General features: G+C 40.2%; 1 protein-coding gene across 1 annotated transcript in view; it reads left to right on the plus strand.

The window, feature by feature from the left end:
• LOC127804104 (protein MICRORCHIDIA 1-like) overlaps nt 1–20574 on the plus strand; it is an 86650-nt gene that overhangs the window by 12907 nt on the left and 53169 nt on the right. Inside the window, exons 5-9 of the mRNA XM_052340836.1 lie at nt 171–249; nt 346–435; nt 5671–5746; nt 15382–15460; nt 15564–15692. Coding sequence (XP_052196796.1) covers nt 171–249; nt 346–435; nt 5671–5746; nt 15382–15460; nt 15564–15692 — 453 coding nt within the window. The remainder of the gene's footprint in view (nt 1–170; nt 250–345; nt 436–5670; nt 5747–15381; nt 15461–15563; nt 15693–20574) is intronic.

The following is a 20574-nucleotide window of genomic DNA, read 5'->3' on the forward strand; positions in this document are numbered from 1 at the left end:
TCTTTCAGGATCCCATTAATTTTCAAGTTTTTCCATCAATGAAAAAAAAATAGAAACAATCTTGACAGTATACTAAAAAAATGCAGCTGCTGGAAGCGTTTTGAACAAATGATGTAAGAGCTAACCCTGTGCTTTTGGTATGTGCATGATTGCATGTGCCTGTTTACCAGATATGCAATGGTGCCACTTTTGTGAAGGTTGATAGAATATATAACTTGAGAGATAACTCTCCTGCTTTACTTTTCCAAGGTATGATTTTCATGTGTTTATTTGTCTATTTGAGAAGTCTTATGTGGTTTGTATTTATAGCAATAGCAGGAAGTTAACTTGTAGTGTTTGGTGCAGACAATGGTGGTGGAATGGATCCTGGTTGCTTGCGGAAATGCATGAGCTTGGGTTACTCTTCAAAGAAGGCCAACACAACAATTGGGCAGTGTAATTAGAACTTTCCTCTGTCGTCCAAAAGAGTTGTTTTTTCATCATTACGTTCTCATGTTGATCTTTTAGCTTCTTTTGGTCACTAATATATTTCAAATTTGTTTGAAAATGGCTGATATGGCCTTTCAACCAAAGCGCATGGGGAGCACATAACCTAACATATGAATATGATATTAGGTGGGAACCATGTCTGATGTGCGGATGTGTCTGTAGTAAGAACAAAGAAATTCTTCTACTATTATGATAACTGATATTGCTGATTTAGTGGTGAGAAAAGAATGTTGTATAAATTTAAATATGGTGCAATTGTGCAAATGAATGTTGCTGAAATGTTTAGTTGTGTGTTGTTTAGAGGACTTGTTTAGTTAATTGTGTGAGATTCCTCTACCTTTCCTTATCATGTTTTGAAGGGAAAATAAAGAAACTGATATTTCTTCTATATGAAATGCTGTAGGTTTACAACTAATTTATACTAAAGGAGAGGAAACAAATCTCCCCACGAAAGGAAATAATAGAAAAGATTTCAAATCAAATCAAAGATTACAAATCAGCTCCCCCAATCCTAGGAATGAAATATCTACAACATATCTGTTATACCTGGGGTCAATGGAACAGTTTTCTTGGATAGGAATTATGCCACACACAATCTCACACACTCAAGAGTTTGATCTTAAGAACAGATTCAATGAATTCAATAGAAACGATAAACATAAACAAAATTAAAACAATCAAGAAACAGAAAACACAAACCACAAACACCAGATTTTATCCTAGTTCGGATTGTTTTTTTGGACAACCCTACATCCAGTCTTGAACCCCTTCGAGCAGTCTTCTTTATAAAGAATGATCAGCTACACAGTTGAATTCTCTCCTTTCTATTCTCGAGCATACCAAGCCTTCGCCCCAAGATTACAAAGCTATCAAACTCTAGCCTTTCTCTCTAGCGATCAGTACTCTTACAAATAGAAAATTGAGAACTCTCTCTCTCTTGCTATCCCTTGCCCTCTATTTATAATAGTGGGTGGATATCCCAATGAAGATTTTAAAATATTTACAGTTTAACCCCCCCCCCCCCCCCAAACTATCACTAATTATAGTTTGGGTTACAAGTTCTATTAATACTTCATTTGCCTTCAAAAAACACTGCTTTCATTGATCTTCTTATCCTATACTCTAGACAACATTTTAACAAATCTCCACCATTGTCTTGAGTATACTTCAACCTTCATCCATCAAAGCCTTGGCCTTCCAATAGATGAACTTGACCTGCTCTCATCTGGTTCTTCCTGCTGCACCTGATCACTCAAAAACACACAACAAATATTAAGGATATCAAATCAATGCTGTAAATTTCAACAATGGACACCTTTAGATAAATTTCAGCTGCAATAACTAAACCTGCAACTCTCATTAGATATTATCCTCCTCAAGGGATTTCCTAATGAATAACTTTTCCTAACATCAATATGATTGATATACTCCATGGTGGGACTAAAGACTAAGCCAAATGGACTGCCCATTGGCTGTTTTCCCAAAGTTCCATCCTTTTACACAGTATTACAACATAGTGAACCTCACCCATTGACCTTAACAATGCTAGTCTCATCCCTAGCTCCCAAAACCGGCCTTTTTTTTTCAGGATTTACCACTGACTTTCCTTATGATGATTGCTTCAAAAACAAGACTGCTTGACCTCTTTTCTTAACTCTCATCTATTTCCAGCTTAACAAAGGTATGCTCAAGATTTGGGTACTCCTAGGTTGCCATGAGCTGTCCTATTCCTATTCCAACCTCTATGCCTTATCTTTCCAGCTTCTCCTCCTTCCAACAATCTCAAACACTGAACTACCACCTCAGCTACACCTTGAGATTCCCATTGGATAACTATCAATGAAGCTGCCTTACTTTTCCTAGGCATACCATTGAAATTGGCACAGCTATCCCATGCACTTAATTTACCCCTTGGACTATCACAATCTTATATCTTACCTAGGGGATTATAATCACACCTAGAGAGACCTTCTAAGCAACCAATCCTTGCTTACCTTTCCCTCTAGCCTATTATCCCTTGGCTACACTATAAGATCATTTTTCCCTTGGTTTCCTCATGGATAATTAGCTGTTCGAGACACCTATTTGATCCAAAGTTAAGCCTTTATGAGCTGATATACCTGATGGTCATTTGCCTAGCCTTTCTCCCTAGGCTTTCTCATCCCCAGAATTTCCTTAACTTACAAATAGACACTTACACAGCACTCCACCCATTTAACCTAAGGGATCTTCCACCTAAGTCCAAGACTCTCCCCAAATTTACATGGCTCCATGCCATTCATTTGGACATGAGTGCAGCCCTCTTTCTTATACAAGGGGCTCTACATCCCAGTCTATCCTTAGCACTCAAGACAGTGCATAAGCAATAAACCCAAATTTTCATACCTCACTGGAACCTAACTTAAGACTTATCACTACCCATCCTAGGCAACAATCTAAACCTTCTATTCCCTTGCTCATTTCCTACAAGATGATTTTCTTTCCCTTTCCTTGCTTAATCTGGACTTTTGATCAATGATGGCTACATCATACAAGGACACACTTGCACACACCATTTCCCCTCACTGTTCACAAGGACCCTCACTACAAGAGCCAAAGCTATCTTAAACACTAGCTTCCCCCCTCTCACAATCCAGCCCAAGCTTACACAATGAATATGATAAAAAAAAAAAATTCAGATTTCCTTTTTGCTATGGTTCATACGTTAGTTTTGGACATCCCAAAGGATTCTCCTTGCTGGCCAGCATTCCAAATTCCATCCCTTGGCCTTGGAATCAACTAATTCCATGTCCTATTGTTAGAGTTTTCCCTCATAGGTAAGAACCCTAACTTTTGTAAGACCTAGGCATGCCTATTACACAACTCCACAACTCCACAACACCTAACCCTTCACACCAGAAGCAATTTCCAGCAAGCTTAAATTCAATTCCAGCAAGCTCATATATGCTTGGGAATTCCTTAGGACACCATCTTCACTAGGTACACTTCACCTAGCTCCACCATGAGACAAAGCCTAGATAGGTTCCCCCTAGATCCTAGAAACTGATCTCTAATGGGCTTTTGAAATATACAAGGTCTGTTTTGGAGACTTCTACATTTGGTAACCTTACCAAACTACATGGTTTCTATTCCTATACACTTGCAAATTTTCCCCTCCCCTAATATTCCTAGCCTTGGATACCTTTCCTAGTCCTTGCTCACCATTGTGAGCCATCCTCAAGAAGTGACACAGCCTAACCTTATCATAGGCTATCCATGCACCACATAACCTCTATTCTTAAGGGTTGCTTCCATCTCTCTAAGAGATCCTAGCAACTCTTAGGACTCCAATTCTCACTATCTAATTATTCCTGAGGACATTAGGCTTCATTTTACAGTTTCTAATATTCTGGAACAGCTCCACCATGCATCCTATTTTCACATCTCCAATTCTCTCGACCTTAGTTTGATGCCTAGACAAACCATTTCCCCCTTACACCATGTCTCTATGGGTAAATACCCATTTCCTATGAGAAGTACACCCTAACCCTAGGACCTATGCTATTTTCCTGCATACCTAAAAAAACTATAGGACATCCGCACTCTCATAGCCAAAACCACACATGGTGCTTGAGCATTCGGGGCTGGTTTTCTCCTGGGTTTCCTTCTTCTTGTTTGGGCAATTTCTCTTGATGTGGCCCTCCTCATGGTAGTGAAAACATTTTATTTTTCTCCTGCCATTTTTAGATTTTGATCTAGACCTTTCTCTTTGCTTAGGATTATTACTATCCGATCTAAATCCAACTAAGAGGGCATCACTTACTGAGTTCTTGTCTTCTACCTTTAGCTGCAATTCCTTAGAATTTAAAGCTACATCATCCAAAGACAATTTATCCCTACCATGTTTCAAGATGTCAAGAAAAGTTTCATATGATTTTGGCAATGAGTGCAATAAAAGAGTCTATTAAAGCTGTCAACAAAGTTTTATTAAAGCTGTCAATGCGATCTTGTAGCTTTTGATTTTCAACCATCTTGAAGGAAAAAAACTTATTCTTTAAGTATAACCTAGTAGAAAGAGTCTTGGTCATGTAAAGGGTTTCTAGCCTTTTCCAAAGGTCCTCCACGGTTGTCATCTTTGATATCTCCCGCAAGACTTTGTCTCCTAGGCTTAGAATTAAGGTATTAAATGCTTTCTTGTTGATTTCTTTTCTCTTATCACAGATTTCCTTTTTTCGGTTCATCCGTAAGAGATTTTGGTGGTTTTTCCTCAGTGCATAAGGCCTCTTCCAGCCCTAAATTTCCTAGTAAAGCCCTCATCTTCATCTTCCAAAGGCCGAAATCATTTTGGCCATCAAACTTCTCTATGTCATACCTAGTTGCAGCCATTATTTGACACTATTCTATGAACGAGAATCAAAACAGAAGAAATCTTGATACTAGGAATAGGCTCTGATGCCAATTTGTTATACCTAGGGTCACTGGAACAGTTTTCTTGGACATAAATTATGCCACACACAATCTCACACACTCAAGAGTTTGATCTTAAGAACAGATTCAATGAATTCAACAGAAATGATAAACATAAACAAAATTAAAACAAACAAGAAACAGAAAACACAAACCACAAACCACAAACACTAGATTTTATCCTGGTTTGGATTACCTTTTTGGACAACTCTACATCCAGTCTTAAACCTCCTCTAGTAGCCTTTTTTATTCAAAGAATGATCAATTACATAGTTGAATTCTCTCCCTTCTATTCCCGAGTACACCAAGCCTTCGCCCCAAGATTACAAAGCTATCAAACTCTAGCCTTTCTCTCTAGTGATCAGTACTCTTACAAACAAAAAACTGAGAACTCTCTATCTCTTGCTACCCTTGCCCTCTATTTATAATAGTGGGTGGATATCCCAATGAAAACTTTAAAATATTTATAGTTTACCCCCCCCCCCCCCCCAAACTATCACTAATTACAGTTTGGGTTGCAACTTCTATTTAATACTTCATTTGCCTTAAAAAAACACTGCTTTCACTGTTCTTCTTAGCCTATACTCTAGATAACATTTTAACAATATCTTCAAGATATGCATCATATTTGCAATATATACATCTAATATACAATAAAGTAAAGGTAATAATCCCAATATCTTTGTTTTATTTCCAACATGTTTCTTGACATCCAAAGGGCATGTCTGATTTCAGATGGTAATGGATTCAAGACAAGTACCATGCGACTTGGAGCTGATGTAATTGTTCTCAGTCGTGCAGCCAGGGGAGGGTAATTTTCTTCTATTTGCTGTCTTTGTTTTGTTTTTGTTTTTTTTTTCTGTTTTGTTTTCTAGAGTATTTTTTGATGCAAAAAATCTCTCTCCCTGAAGTTGAGTTCAAATTATTGCATTGATTTTTCTTGAACTCTTTTTTTTTTCTTTTGGTTATGAGAGTTTTTTTACTCAATGGAATGTAGAAGTTCTCAGAAGTTCCTTTGGTGCTTTTCTCATTGTTTTGGATTATGTAGATGTTGAAGGTGCTTTTAATGCTTATCTTACTCATGCATGCATTACCAAATTTGATTCGTTCACATTTGATAAAGAATGGTCCCCTAGTTAAATGGTTTTTGGAAGTATACTGAAGTAGTTCAGAACATTTGTTCCTTTCTCTTGCTGTATCCATCTTGGTCGTGACCCTTCTTGTTGCGAATTAAGCCAATTTACCTTCCAAAGCCAACAATTCGACCCCAAAAAAAAAGCTTTTGTCCTAATTGCTCAGGGCCTAAGAAAAATTTCCCTCCTCTACATTTGGTTTTTCTCTAGTCCTTTTGTCATGACCCAAAGTCTAGGATTTAGTGTAATACCCCGAGGGCCCAGAGAAGTTAGAATATATCGAGGATAGTGTAAGAAAGGAAATAACACCAGCTGGATACCTTTTGGGCTGAATGTTGGCAAAGAACTCCCAAGTTAAGCGTGCTTGACCTGGGGCAATCCAAGGATGGGTGACCCCCCTGGGAAGTTCGTGTAGGCCCATCAGGGTAAGTTGTTCCGGTTCTTCCTATCGCTCGAGCGGGATGTTACAAATGGTATCAGAGCCGACCCTTGGCGAAAGCGGTCCGATGAGGGCGGGGAGTGGCGCCGGGGCTCGAGGGCCTGTACAAGGAGCGGCTTCTGGTAGGCTTCTAGGATGGCAGCCCCCAAGGGGAGAAGGTCTGGGACCAGTTGTAAGGTCGCATGACGGGGACGTCATGTGCTTAAGGGGGGGAGAATGTAATACCCCGAGGGCCCAGAGAAGTTAGAATATATCGAGGATAGTGTAAGAAAGGAAATAACACCAGCTGGATACCTTTTGGGCTGAATGTTGGCAAAGAACTCCCAAGTTAAGCGTGCTTGACCTGGGGCAATCCAAGGATGGGTGACCCCCCTGGGAAGTTCGTGTAGGCCCATTAGGGTAAGTTGTTCCGATCCTTCCTATCGCTCGAACGGGATGTTACATTTAGACTCATGATTCTTTTATTTTTTATATATTTCTGTTCATTAATATTATTTTTGTTATTATTATTTTTCTAAAAATTCATTTGAATCCTAAGCCTTGAGCAATGACATGATCAGTGAACAGTCCATAAATCACAGTTAACCAGAATCAACCTCGTTGAAGATATTTATTTTTTATTTTTATTATATTTCTTTTTTTATTTTAAACTTCTGTTGAATCATAAAGAATGGTTATGGCCAAATAATCCAGAGGCTTGGCAATCTAAACATTCAATTCCTAAACATTCTTTTCCAGCATTCATAATTTTCATTTCCAAACATTTTTTATTTTCTCTGAAGATGAACAATTATATAAAAAGAAATGGAAACAAACAAATAGAATAAAATTGGAGTTAAAAGAATATGTAGCTCAATTTGTAATTCATAGGTTAACCATCTTGCTCTGCTGTGTAATTTTTGTGGGGTTACCAATATTATAGTAATATAATATAGATATTATTATATTATTTTCTACTTCAGGAGTAGGGTGAAGACTTCAAGCTAGCATAATCAATTTGTTACTATAGATGGATTCTGATGCCCATCTTACTAGAATGGGCATTCTTTCCTGCAGGTCTGTGATGAAGATAGAGAAAGAAGAAGAAACTGGTGAAGAGAGGGGGGTGGGGGGTAGAAAAATAATCACAATATTTTTGTTCAATAATCAAAAATAAAAAATCAAATTTGAGTTATTAAAATGCTTGTGTAATCTTATTAAACTAAGAATTCAAATTAAAATAAAAAGAAAAACATTACATTCCTAATCATTGAAAGTTCCCAAACATATCAAATTCTGAAATAATCACAATTTTTCATTTTTGTTGTTCTCCTTGACTAAGGAGAACTCTCCTCTGGAGAGTAAATCAGGTCTCCTACCTGAACTATCTAGTTAAAAGAAATGAATATTGTCTTCAAAAATTGGCATAGCCTTGGTGTCTCTGCCATGATAACACTACAGATATTCTGAAGTCTCAGTAGCTTCATTACAATGACACCAAATTGCAAAAAACATGCTTTACAAGGCCCTACAATCAACTTTCTAAAAGGTATGATGATGTGTTGCTGACCTCAATTTGTGGACAGTAGCTGTTGATGGTACATAGTCCAGTGGCAGAATAACTGATAAAGAATAGTAATATTGATGTTGAATATAGCTGGTGTGGAGGATGAAAATGGTTGTAGCAAGTTTATCTATTGGTGATTGCTAGTAAATAAAAAGGCACAGATGGTAAAATTGGAATGAAATAAAGCTTTGATACTAAATAGATAGGGGTGAGCATTTGGTTTGTTCGGTTATTGAACTGATCGAAATGCTAAAACTGAATAGACTGAAGTTGTGTAAAAAATCAAACCGAACCAACTGAACAAACCAAAAAATCGAACAAACTGAAAACTGAAAAACCGAATGTTGGAATACAGGGAAATAGAAGGCTTACTTGGTTGGTTGGCTCACCAAGGAATGCAGAAGATTATGTTTCTAAATGTAGATATAAAATTTACAGTTAGTTAGTTTCCTAATTGTTATTATTCTGTAATAGTTAGTTTCCTTATAGGATGGATTGATAGTTTCCTTAGAAGTTAGGTTGAATGTTTCCTTATGAAGGAAATAAGACTCTCCTTAAATATAACTATAAATATGTGCTGATTGAATGAGAATTTAGCGAATTCCTTCATGGTATCAGAGCCATCTTTCTAGGGCATTCTTTCTGGCCTTTATTGCTTCTCTCATTTCCAGCTGCCTTTCTTTCTCCAGCCTTCATTGCCATTCCCTGGCCTTTATTGCCACCTTGCTGTTCTGCCTTTATCGTAGCCTTTCCTAATCATTCTACGTTTTTTCCCATCACAACACATCAACCACTTCTCAAGATTCTATCTCAATCGCTATGGGGGAGATATTGGCTGCACCTACGACTATCACTGCAGCAGGAACTGGAAGTGATTTCCAGAGCATAAATCCATTTTATCAGCTTGATGGAACTAACTACTTGCAGTGGAGTTAGGTAGTTCGGACTTTTCTCAAAGGAAGACGATAGATAGGCCATCTTACCGACCCCAACCCAAAAGAAACAAATCAAGGATTCAAGTCATGGGATGAAGAAGATTCAGTGATTATGTCCTTGTTATGGAATTCCATGAAACTAGAGATTGGTAAAAACTTGATGTTTCTTTCCACTGCAAAAGAAATATGGGAGAATCTGTAGCAGATTTACGCCAAAAAGAAGGAAGCAACATTGATCTATGAGCTGAAACAACAAGTTCGTTCTACCAAACAAGGGGGCATGTCTGTCACTGAATATTACAATTAGATGAATGGATTTTGGCTTGAAATCGACCATAGCTGAGATCTGAAATTGGAATGCAGCCATGATATTCAAGTGGTTCAAGGGTTGCTGGAGAATGATTGAGTCTTTGAATTCCTTGAAGAATTGAATCCTGAGTATGATCAAATCAGAGTTCAAATCCTTGGTAAGGTTCTTATACCAACTCTTCGTGAATGTTTTTCAATTGTTCGTGCTGAAGAGAGTTGACAAGGGGTTATGCTAGAACCTCGTACACAAGAGGCTGCAACAATGGTCATTTGTCGACTGGGTGATGGAGGGAATAAAGGAAATTGGAGGCCAACAAAAGCAAGAAAATAATCCAACAAAGATGGACTGCGGTGCATCTACTGCAACAAACCTCACCACACTCATGAAAACTGCTTTAAGCTACATGGGAAGGCCCAAGTTTTGGCACAAACAGGAGGATTCAAGGGCCAAGGAAGCAGCCGAGCTAATGTGGCTAGCAAAGAGCAATCACTAATTGACACTCCATAGCCAGACAAGGAGGAATCTATAGAATTCAACAAAGAAGATATTAAAAGATTGAGACACCTCCTTGAGTCTTTTGACAAATCTACAACTTTTTTTTTTCCCTTTTCAAAAGTGGTGTGTGTCTTATGACTGATTCTTTTAAAGCATCACATACAAAAATAGGTAGATGGGTTGTAGATTCCGGGGTTATTGATCATATGACTTATGATATCTCTCTCTTTGATTCATATAAACCACCCAAGGACACCAGAAAATTACCATAGCTGATGGCTCTCCTACTGACATTGCTGGACAAGGAAGTTTACATCTTACCCCTTCCATATCTCTTATATCCCTCACCTTTCAACTAATCTTATATGTCCTGAAAATTACTAAAGACCTTCATTGCAAACTAACATTCTTTGATTCTCATTGTGTGTTTCAGGATTTAGTCTCAGGGAAGATGATTGGATTTGTTAGAAAGTGTGACGGGTTGTACTACCTTGAGAATTTGGACAATGGTCAAATAAAGGGAACCGGGTCTCCTTTCTCCCAAGCCTTTGTAGCCACAACTAATAAACAAATGATCTGGGCACACCATTTTCATCTTGGTCATCCACCTTTCCTTCTCTTAAAACATATGTATCTGTTATTGTTTCGTGGTCTAGTTATGTCAGATTTTCAATGTGAAGTGTGTCAATTTGCTAAACACTGCTGTACCTATTTTCTTATCAATTTAATGAAATGCAGTCAGCCTTTGATTTTGATACATTCTGATATTTGGAGACATGTAAAGATTTATGATATTCATGGGGCTAGGTGGCTTGTTACTTTTATTGACGACTGCAATAGAACTACTTGGTTGTTTTTGATGAAAGATAAATTTGAGGTTAGTTCACTGCTTCCTCAATTTCACAAAATGATTTTTACTCAATTTGGAGCAAGAATAAGAAGGTTTTGCTCAGATAATGCCCTGGATTATTTCAATCAAACTCTCTCTTCCTTTTTTATCAAGGAGGGTATTGTGCATGAATTTTCTCGTGTTAAAACCCCATAGCAAAATGGGGGTGATAGAACAGAAAAATCTTCATCTCTTAGAAGTCACTCGAGCTCTTCTTTTTCAGCCCAATGCTCCAAAATTCCTATGGGGGAAAGCAGTTCTAATAGCTACTTATCTCATAAATCGTCTTCCTTCTAAAGTCCTAGCTAATCATAGTCTCATACATACTCTGTCCAACCATTTTCCAGACCTTGTGTCTACTAGAAATCTGTCTCGAAAAGTACTTGGTTGTCTTGCTTTTGTGCATATTCACAAAAATCACAGATCTAAATTGGATCCTTGGGCACAAAAGTGCATCTTTGTTGGTTATTCTTCTACCAAAAAGGGTTACAAATGTTATGATCCTTCTAGTTGCCGCACCTATGTCTCTCTTGATGTCACCTTTCATGAGTCCCAACCTTTCTTCAGGGGGAGCAATCCAAAAACGAAGATGTGTGCTTAGGTTCCATCCCTTTTCTAGAACTAAATGACCTCAATGCAAACCTTTTTGATAAACCATCATCATCTCAACCCTTTCCCAGTGTTATCACACCAGAAACAATGGACCAGGTTGCAAAAATGATAGATACCTCTGCAGAAATGACAAATGTCGCTGTCCTAAAGAGTGTTACAGCAGGTGACACTGACATCATTAAATCTGCCAATGACACTGCAAAGCTCTTTGAACTTGCCAATGACACTACAAATGTTCTTGACCATACCAATGCCATTGAACTTGCCAATGACACTACCAATGTTCTTGAACCTGCCACTGACATTGCCAATGTCCATGAATAGGTGCAAATCCATAACCCTTTAAAGACATTGAAGCAGTATTCAAGGAAAGTACAACCCTCACAGTCGCTCAAGCAAGTCCAAGAATCAACTCCAAGTCTAAGTAATGCAAACACTTTGAACTTGTTCAATTCTGAAACTGCCAACCCTACTGTTTGTGATACTGACTCAAATTGTGATCTCTATCTCCCTATTGCTTGGAGAAAAGGGACAACATCCTATAGCCCATTTCATCTCTTCACATAGACTATCCTCCTAGCACAAAAGCTTTCTTTCCACCTTGAACTCAACCCAAATACCCAAAATCGTATATGATGTTTTAAGGGACAAGAACTGGACATATGTCGTAGAGGAGGAAATGAGAGCTTTGGAGAAAAATGAAACATGGGAGATGGTGGTGTGCCCTAAGGAAAAGAAAGCAGTGGGCTGCAAATGGGTCTACACTATTAAATTTAAGGTAGATGAGACTATTGAGTGGTATAAAACAAGGCTAGTTGCAAAGGGTTACACACAAACCTATGGGGTGGATTACCAAGAGACCTTTGCACTGGTGGCAAAGATGAACACGGTGAGACTCTTATTATCTCTAGCTATTCATTTTGGTTGGGAAATTCAATAGTATGATGTAAAAAATGCATTCCTCTATGGAGACTTGGAAGATGAGGTGTACATGGTGCCACCATTGGGCTTTGATGACAAATATTATCCTGATAAGGTATGCAGACTGAAGAAAGCCTTGTATGGGCTAAAACAATCTCTACGAACTTGGTTTGGGAGATTGACTAAGGCTATGATACAGTCCGGGTACAAGCAAAGTCATAGTGATCACACTTTATTTGTGAAATACTCAGGTAAGGACAAGATTACAGTTCTATTGGTATATGTTGATGATATTATAGTTATTGGGAGTGATGAAGAAGAAAAATTGAGGCTGAAAACACACTTGCTTGAAATGAAAGAACTGAGGCTGATATTATAGTTATTGGCTCGAGAATTTGAAATGAAAGAGCTGAGGAAACTGAAATACTTCTTTGGAATTGAAGTAGCATATTCAAGACAAGGGATATTTATATGCTAACAAAAGTACATTCTTGACCTGCTTAAGGAAACATGTACCCATGGATGTAAACCAGTGGACCTATTGATCCGAATCATAGAATGAGCCAAGACAACAAGGAGGGAATAATCATTGATAAAGGGCTTTACCAGAGGTTAGTAGGAAGATTGATTTATCTCTTACACACTAGACCCGCCATTGCTTATGCTGTGGGAGTAGTTAGTTAGTTCGTGTATGATCCTAAGGAGGAGCATCTACAAGCAGATCAAAGAATTCTCAGGTACTTGCAGGCTTCTCCAGGAAAAGGACTTTTGTTCAGGAAAGGTAGTAATCTGATGGTAAACTGATACACTGATGCTGACTATGCAAGGTCTCTCATAGACAAGAGGTTAACTACAGACTACTGCACGTTCATAGGAGGTAATTTGGTTATGTGGAGAAGCAAAAAGCAAAATGTGGTAGCTAGGCTAAGTGCAGAAGTAGAATTTCGTGCTATGGCTCTAGGTGTTTGTGAGCTTTTATGGATCAATATAATTCTAAAGGATTTAAGGATTGAGAGTGGATCGATGAATCTATACTATGATAATAAATCAACCATCAATATAGTACATAACCTAGTACAACATGATCGAATGAAACATGTAGAAGTGGGCAAACATTTTATCAAAGAGAAAATTGACAGTGGACTCATTACTATCCCTCATGTGACAGAAAAAAAAAACCAATTAGTTGATGTTCTAACCAAAGGATTATCCACTTCTAGATTTCAAGAGATTATTGGCAAGTTGGGAATGGAGGATATCCACTCACTAGCTTGAGGGAGAGTGTTGGAATAAAGGGAAATAGAAGGCTTACTTGGCTGATTGACTCACTAAGGAATGCAGAAGATTATGTTTCCTAATGTAGATATAGACTGTACATTCAGTTAATTTCCTAATTGTTTATGATTCTATAATAGTTAGTTTCCTTAATGGATAGATTGATAATTTCCTTAGAAGTTAGATTGAATGTTTCCTTATGAAGGTGATAAGACTCACCTTAAATATAACTGTAAGTATGTACTGATTGAATGAGAGTTCAGTGAATTCCTTCACCAAACAAATAAGAAAAAACCAAATCGACTGAAAAAACCAAAAAAACCCGAACAAACTAGAAAATACCCAAAAAACCGAAAAAATTGAAAATTTTGGTTGGTTCGGTTATTTTGATTTTTTTTCCAATGCAAAAACCGAACCAAACCGAAATAACCAGAATTGCCAAATTTGATAACCAAACCGAACTGACTATTAGCTGAAACTGAACCGAACTGGCAATTTCAGTTAGTTTGGTTTGGTTATTTTAGTTAAATCGAACTTTTGCACACCCCTAATACTAAATTTGACCAAGGACCAAGAAAGATGGAGAAAAAAGAAGAAACTGGGGTAGAGGAGGGGAGGGAAACGCAGTATATGTATTCAATAAGTTTGCTACTATTTGAATTCTCGACTGTTAGCCATCTCCATCTATGGCCATATCCATTATAATGCTATTATATTTTGTGTCATGGTTAATGGTTTCCCATCAAGTTATTTATTTATTTTGGTCTTCTCCTCTTTTGCTATAGACTTCCTCTATTTTGTCCACTAAGTTCATATCTGCGTCTATTGTTCTTCCTTTTACATGTTTAAATCTTCTTAACCATGACTCCCACATCTTATCTTCAGTAGGCATTACACCAACCTCATTACGTATGATCTTGTTCCTTATTTTGCCTTTTCTTGTATAACAACACATCCAATGTAACATTTTCATCTCAGTTACACTTATATTTTATACGTGGTGCTGAAATGTCTAACATTTTGAGCCATACAACAAAAATAGTCTTATAGTCGTCTAATAAAACTTTCCTTTTAGTTTAAAGGGATTTTACAATTGCATAATATGTTGGGCACACTTCTTCATGTAACCATCTGGCCTTGATTCCATGAGTAAAATCCTCCAAGATCTCCCCTTCTTTTTGAACAATTGGTCCAATATGTCAGAGATTTATATTTTTTTGAGATAACTTGATCTGCAAGTCTCACAATATCATCATCTGCACTTCTACTGACTTTACATTCCACATACTCAGTTTTCAGCCTACTTAATTAAAAACTTTTGGATTTTAAAGTGTTCTACATAATTCAAGTTTATTATAATTTCTCTGAAGTTATAAATAAATAACATCCTAACATGATTAGAACTTCATCTTCATCATTTGTGGTCCTTGCGCTGTTAATACATGGTCTAATTCATATTTGGCATAATTTTATGGTTATAAACTATATCTCTGGTTGTCAGTTCCACTGTAAGGTGATTATATAATTGTGTAGTAATTTCCATCATCATATTAGTTAATAAATTTTTATTGTGTAATATGCAACTGGAATTTATATTTCAGGACTAGAATGAAGGTAACAAGGTAACCTTAAAATTCTTATCTTTAGATGCTATTGAGTTTTTGTGCCATCTTACCTGATATGCATGATTTTCTGTGGGTACACTCAATGTTTTGTTAATTTATATGGTCTAATTCATACCGTTGCATACTTTGTGTGGACATAAATCATGTTTCTACTAGCAAGACCTTATTCAGTAAGTCTTAATGTACTCTTGATATTCTGTTTTTTCTTTTTCTTTTTTGTTAACAGAATATACTCTTGACATTCTATTGACAATATTGTTTTTCAGCAAAGAAACCCAAAGTGCCGGTCTTCTGTCTTATACTTTTTTGAGGAAAACTGGGCAGGATGATGTCATGGTTCCAATGGTGACCTATCCATTTCTAAATCTTGTCACTCCGTTCTTCTTGTTATTTTGTTTGATCTTTGTTTTATTGTTACTTATCTTCTTTTGATTCAATTATGTTGCAGGTTGACTTTGACATCTCTACTCATTGGGCAGAACCAATAATATACAGCTCTCAAGATGATTGGTCTACTAACTTGAAAACCATTCTTGAATGGTCTCCCTTTGCATCAAAAGATGAGCTTATGCTTCAGGTTCATTTGACATTTTACTGGGTTGATTTTGTAGCTTTATGTCTTTTGTTTGAAATAATGCCTTAGATGGTTTTGTGCTTGGTTTCTTCTTAGTGCTCATGGAACTTTATATTTTTGCTATTTGTACTAACAACTAGGTTTCACAATCTCCACCAAATATGGCAAAAGGAGCTAATTTTGGTCTGCATTCTGTTTTCTGCAAAGTTAATAGGAGGGCATGATTTAAAGTGCCTCATGGTGCATAATCCTATATAAGATTCCAAAGGATGAAAGAAATAATTTGGGGAGAAATAGTTTTTGATAGTTACAGAGATTTTATATACTGTATTTCCTTTTCATTTTATGCTGACTGTTTTTTAATGCTTATGGTGCTGTTAATGATGATGACGTGGGGGTGTCCTAAACTGGCAGTTCTTGCATGTGTACTCTAGTGTACATGTGCACCTACCTTTCTTGCATGTATATTTAAGTGTACACGTGCATCTACCTTTCTATCATGTCATGCTTAAACAAGAGAAGCCTACATTCTTGTCCGCCCATGATTCATGGACAACTTATGCCATATGTCCTTGTCTTATAATATCTGTACCTCCTTTATTGTTTTGGTTCTCTGTTGCCTTTCTCTATATTTCTCCTTTTTGCTATTGTTATTCTTTCCTATCTTCATTTTCACTTATTTTTCTCCCTTGTTGTTTGCCTGGTTATCTATTTATCTTTATCTGTTTCTTTGGTTATTTTGCTTCCTTGTTTTAAGATACTTCCTTTGTTGTTCAACTTTGGGAGTGGAGGGACGGGATCATTGGTCCTTAGATTTAGAAACCCTTAACAGTTGGTTGTGTATGTGATAGGCCGCCGGTGCACCGAACCTATCAAAGACGCATCAAGCAGCCGAAGGCATGAAGATGGGAGTAGGGGGCGGTCCGCACATGCAGGTGTAACAACCAGCATGTGCGCATGGGGGTAGAGTTGTAATTCACATTGCTGAGGGAATAATCAGCATGTGAATGGGGAATTCAGTTAGAGTGGGGTCCGGGAGTGGTATAAGTAGGAAGGGAGGAGGGAGAGTGAGGCAGCTGAATTTTGATAGTGATTTGGGAGAGTTAGGGCCTCTCGAATGCCCTATTTCATTCTTGTTTTGCTACTGTAAAGAATTGGAACTATTGATAGTGTATTGTTTTTTTGGAATTCAATCGGGTTCCTATCAATTTGGTATCAGAGCCATTCCGAACCTGATGGTGAATTTGACGGAGAGAGTGGGTGAGTTGGAGTCGAAGATGGAAGGCGTACAAAGGGGAGTCGACGACATTAGAGGGAACGTCCAGACAGTGGAGCGCAATGTAGCGGTGATGCTTGAACAGTTCGCTTTCATGCGAACGAAGTGGGATGAACTGGAGCGGGAGAGAAAGAACAAGTCCAAGGAGCGAGAAGGACCTTCGGAATTCACCATGGATTCCGAAGTAACTCCTGGGGTGGTGGGGGGTTGCGACTCAGAGGGGGGTATCGGGGGTGGGTACCGGTCGGACTTACGTGGAAGACGATTGGAGATGCCCATTTTCGAAGGAGAAAATCCGGATGAGTGGATCTTTCGAGCTGAAAGGTATTTTGCTGTCAACCAACTAACGGACGAGGAGAAGATAGAATTTGTAGCCCTGTGTTTCGAAGCAACAGCACTGTCTTGGTTCCAATGGGAGACAAGGCGAAGAGGAATTCGGAATTGGGAAGGCCTGAAGCAAGGAATTCTGGGCCGGTTTCGCCCCACTCAGGAGGGGTCGGTGAAGGAGTATCGCTTGAAGTTTGAGACCATGGCCGCGGCAGTGCCTGAGGTTCCTGAGGCATTTTTGGAAGGCCAATTCCTCAACGGCCTCACCCCAGAGATAAGAGCTGAGATCAGGGTGTTACAGCCGCGGGGGCTCGATCGAATTATGGTCGTGGCCCAGAACATTGAGGATAAGAACGTAGCTCTTCAGAATTGCCATTGGGCAACCAGACCAACCAGGAGCGGGTATTCCACAGCAACCGCGATCGCATGTCGGCTGTCACCGGTTCTAGCGAAAAGTTTGGGTTCCTCCCAAAAGTCTGTAAATCAACCAGGCCTTAGGATTCACCCTGTTGGTAATGGGGGCAACTTTCCTTTCAAGAAGCTTAGTGAGGCTGAGTGGAAGGCAAGGCGGGAGAAGGGCCTTTGCTTCCGCTGCGATGAGAAATACTCAATTGGCCATAGGTGCAAGAACAAAGAGCTTCAAGTGTTGATGATCTATGACGAAGAAATAGGCGAGGCTGCGGCAGAAGAAGAAGAAGTGCAGGGGGGCAATAAAGGGTTGGAATATGGGGGAGAGGTGATTGAATTATCCATGAATTCGGTGGTGGGATTAACTACACCTCAAACGATGAAGCTAAGGGGACTCATAGAAGGGCAGCCAGTGGTCGTTCTGGTGGATGGCGGTGCAACTCACAACTTCATCACATCCGAATTGGTGCAACGCTTGAGTTTGCCGAGGACAGAGACGACTGGGTATGGGGTGATAATGGGAACTGGGTTGGCTGTACAGGGAGCAGGAGTGTGCAAGGGGGTGAAACTGACACTGGATAACCTACAGATAGTGGAAGATTTTCTTCCCCTTGAGTTAGGAAGTTCTGATGTCATTCTTGGCATGAAGTGGCTGGCTTCGGTGGCGAAGATGAGTGTGGATTGGAGGAATCTGACCATGAAGTTTCCAGTGGGGGGAATGGCAGTGACATTGCAGGGTGATCCTAGCTTAAGTAAGACATTAGTCTCCCTAAAAGCTATGATGAAGGCATTTAAAGAGAATGGGGAGGGAGTGCTGTTGGAAATTGGAGAGGTGGCTACCGAATGCAATGAACTGCAGGTGGGACTGCCCCGAAGCTTGGAGGAATTATTGGTTGAGTTTGGAGGAGTTTTTTCCAACCCGGAGGGACTGCCACCTACCAGAAATAAAGATCATGCCATCAATCTCCTACCCGACACTTCCCCGGTTAGTGTTCGACCTTATCGTTACCCGTATCTTCAAAAGAATGAGATTGAAAAGATGGTACGCGAGATGTTGGCAGCTGGTATTATTAAACCAAGTGTTAGCCCTTTTTCTAGCCTGGTGTTGCTTGTTAAAAAGAAGGATGGGGGATGGAGGTTTTGTGTAGATTACCGGGCTCTCAACAAGGTAACAGTTCCGGACAAGTTTTCAATTCCAGTCATCGATGAATTGCTGGATGAACTACATGGCGCGAAGGTTTTTTCAAAATTGGATCTCAAATCTGGTTACCACCAGATTCGAGTCAAGGCTGGAGACGAACCAAAGACCACATTTCGAACACATGAGGGCCACTATGAATTTCTCGTCATGCCTTTCGGATTGACGAATGCCCTGGCCACCTTCCAATCTTTAATGAATGATGTATTCAGGGAGTATTTGCGTCGGTTTGTGCTGGTATTTTTTGATGATATTTTAATTTATAGCCAAAATTTTGACCAACATTTGCAGCACTTGCGTTGTGTGCTGAAGGTGCTGGCTGCAAATCAGTTGTATGCGAACAAGAAGAAATGTTCCTTTGGGCAGTTGGAGGTCGAATATCTGGGCCATATCATCTCCCAGCAAGGCGTGTCGGCTGATCGTTGCAAGGTGCAAGCCATGTTGGACTGGCCTGCACCTACTACCTTGAAGGAATTGCGGGGATTCCTTGGTCTTACGGGTTACTATAGGAGGTTTGTAAAGGATTATGGCAAGTTGGCTTGGCCCCTCACCGAGAAATTAAAGAAGAACAATTTTCGTTGGGATGGAGAGGCTGAACGAGCATTCCAGCAACCCAAAACAGCAATGGTGTCGCTGCCAGTTCTTGCACTTCCGGACTTCGATCAACCCTTCATAATTGAGTCCGATGCTTCAGGGCATGGGTTAGGGGCGGTGTTGATGTAGAATCTTAGACCGATTGCGTACTACAGCTAGAGATGGCAAAATGGGCTCGGCCCGGGATCGGGCTAGGGCCAGCATTTTGCTGGCCCATTTAAGGCCGGGCCGATTTGGCCCGGCCCGCTTGGCCCGCTAATCGGCCACAAAACCCCCCCCCCTCAGCCTCGCCTCTCGCCCACGCCCTTACCCTCTGCCTCGCCCTCGCCCTCTGTCGCCCTCGCCCTCGTCTCGCCCTCGCCCTCACCTCGCCCTCGCTCGCGCCCCTCGCTCTCGCCCTCACTCGCCGTCGCCCTCGTCTTGCCCTCGCCCGCGCCCCTCGCTCTCGCCCTCGCTCGCCCTCTCCCTTGCCCTCGCCCTCGCCCTCGCCCCTCTCTCTCGCCCTCGCTCGCCCTCTGTCTCGCCCTCGCCCGCGCCCCTCGCTCTCGCCCTTGCTCGCCCTCGCCTGCGCCCCTCGCTCTCGCCCTAGCCCTCGCCCTCGCCCGCGCCCCTCTCTCTCGCCCTCTGTCTCACCCTCGCCCTCGCCCCTCGCTCTCGCCCTCGCCCGCGCCCCTCGCTCGCCCTCTGTCTCGCCTTCGCCCTCGCCCCTCGCTCTCGCCCTCGCCCCTCAGTCGCCCTCGCTCGCCCGCGCCCCTCGCTCTCAGTCTCGCCCCTCGCCCTCTCTCGCTCACGCCGCCTGCCTCTGTTGCCTAGCTAAAGCTTAAAAGTAAGTTAAGTTTTGTGTTAATTATTTGCCTAGCTAAAGCCTAAAGCCTAAAGAAGGAAGTAGGTAAACGGAAGTGGGCCATGTAGTCAAAGTGGGCTAAATGACCAAAAATGGTATCAAACAAAAAAAAAAAAATTTGGGCGGGCCCGTGTAGGGCCGGGCTAGGGCCAGCAATCTGTTGGCTCGTTTTTAAGCGGGTCGATTTGGCCCGGCCCGGCCCGTTTGCCATCTCTAACTACAGCCATGCTCTTAAAGA

This window comes from Diospyros lotus, chromosome 6 (genome assembly GCF_014633365.1).
Source record: "Diospyros lotus cultivar Yz01 chromosome 6, ASM1463336v1, whole genome shotgun sequence".
Lineage (NCBI taxonomy): Eukaryota > Viridiplantae > Streptophyta > Magnoliopsida > Ericales > Ebenaceae > Diospyros > Diospyros lotus.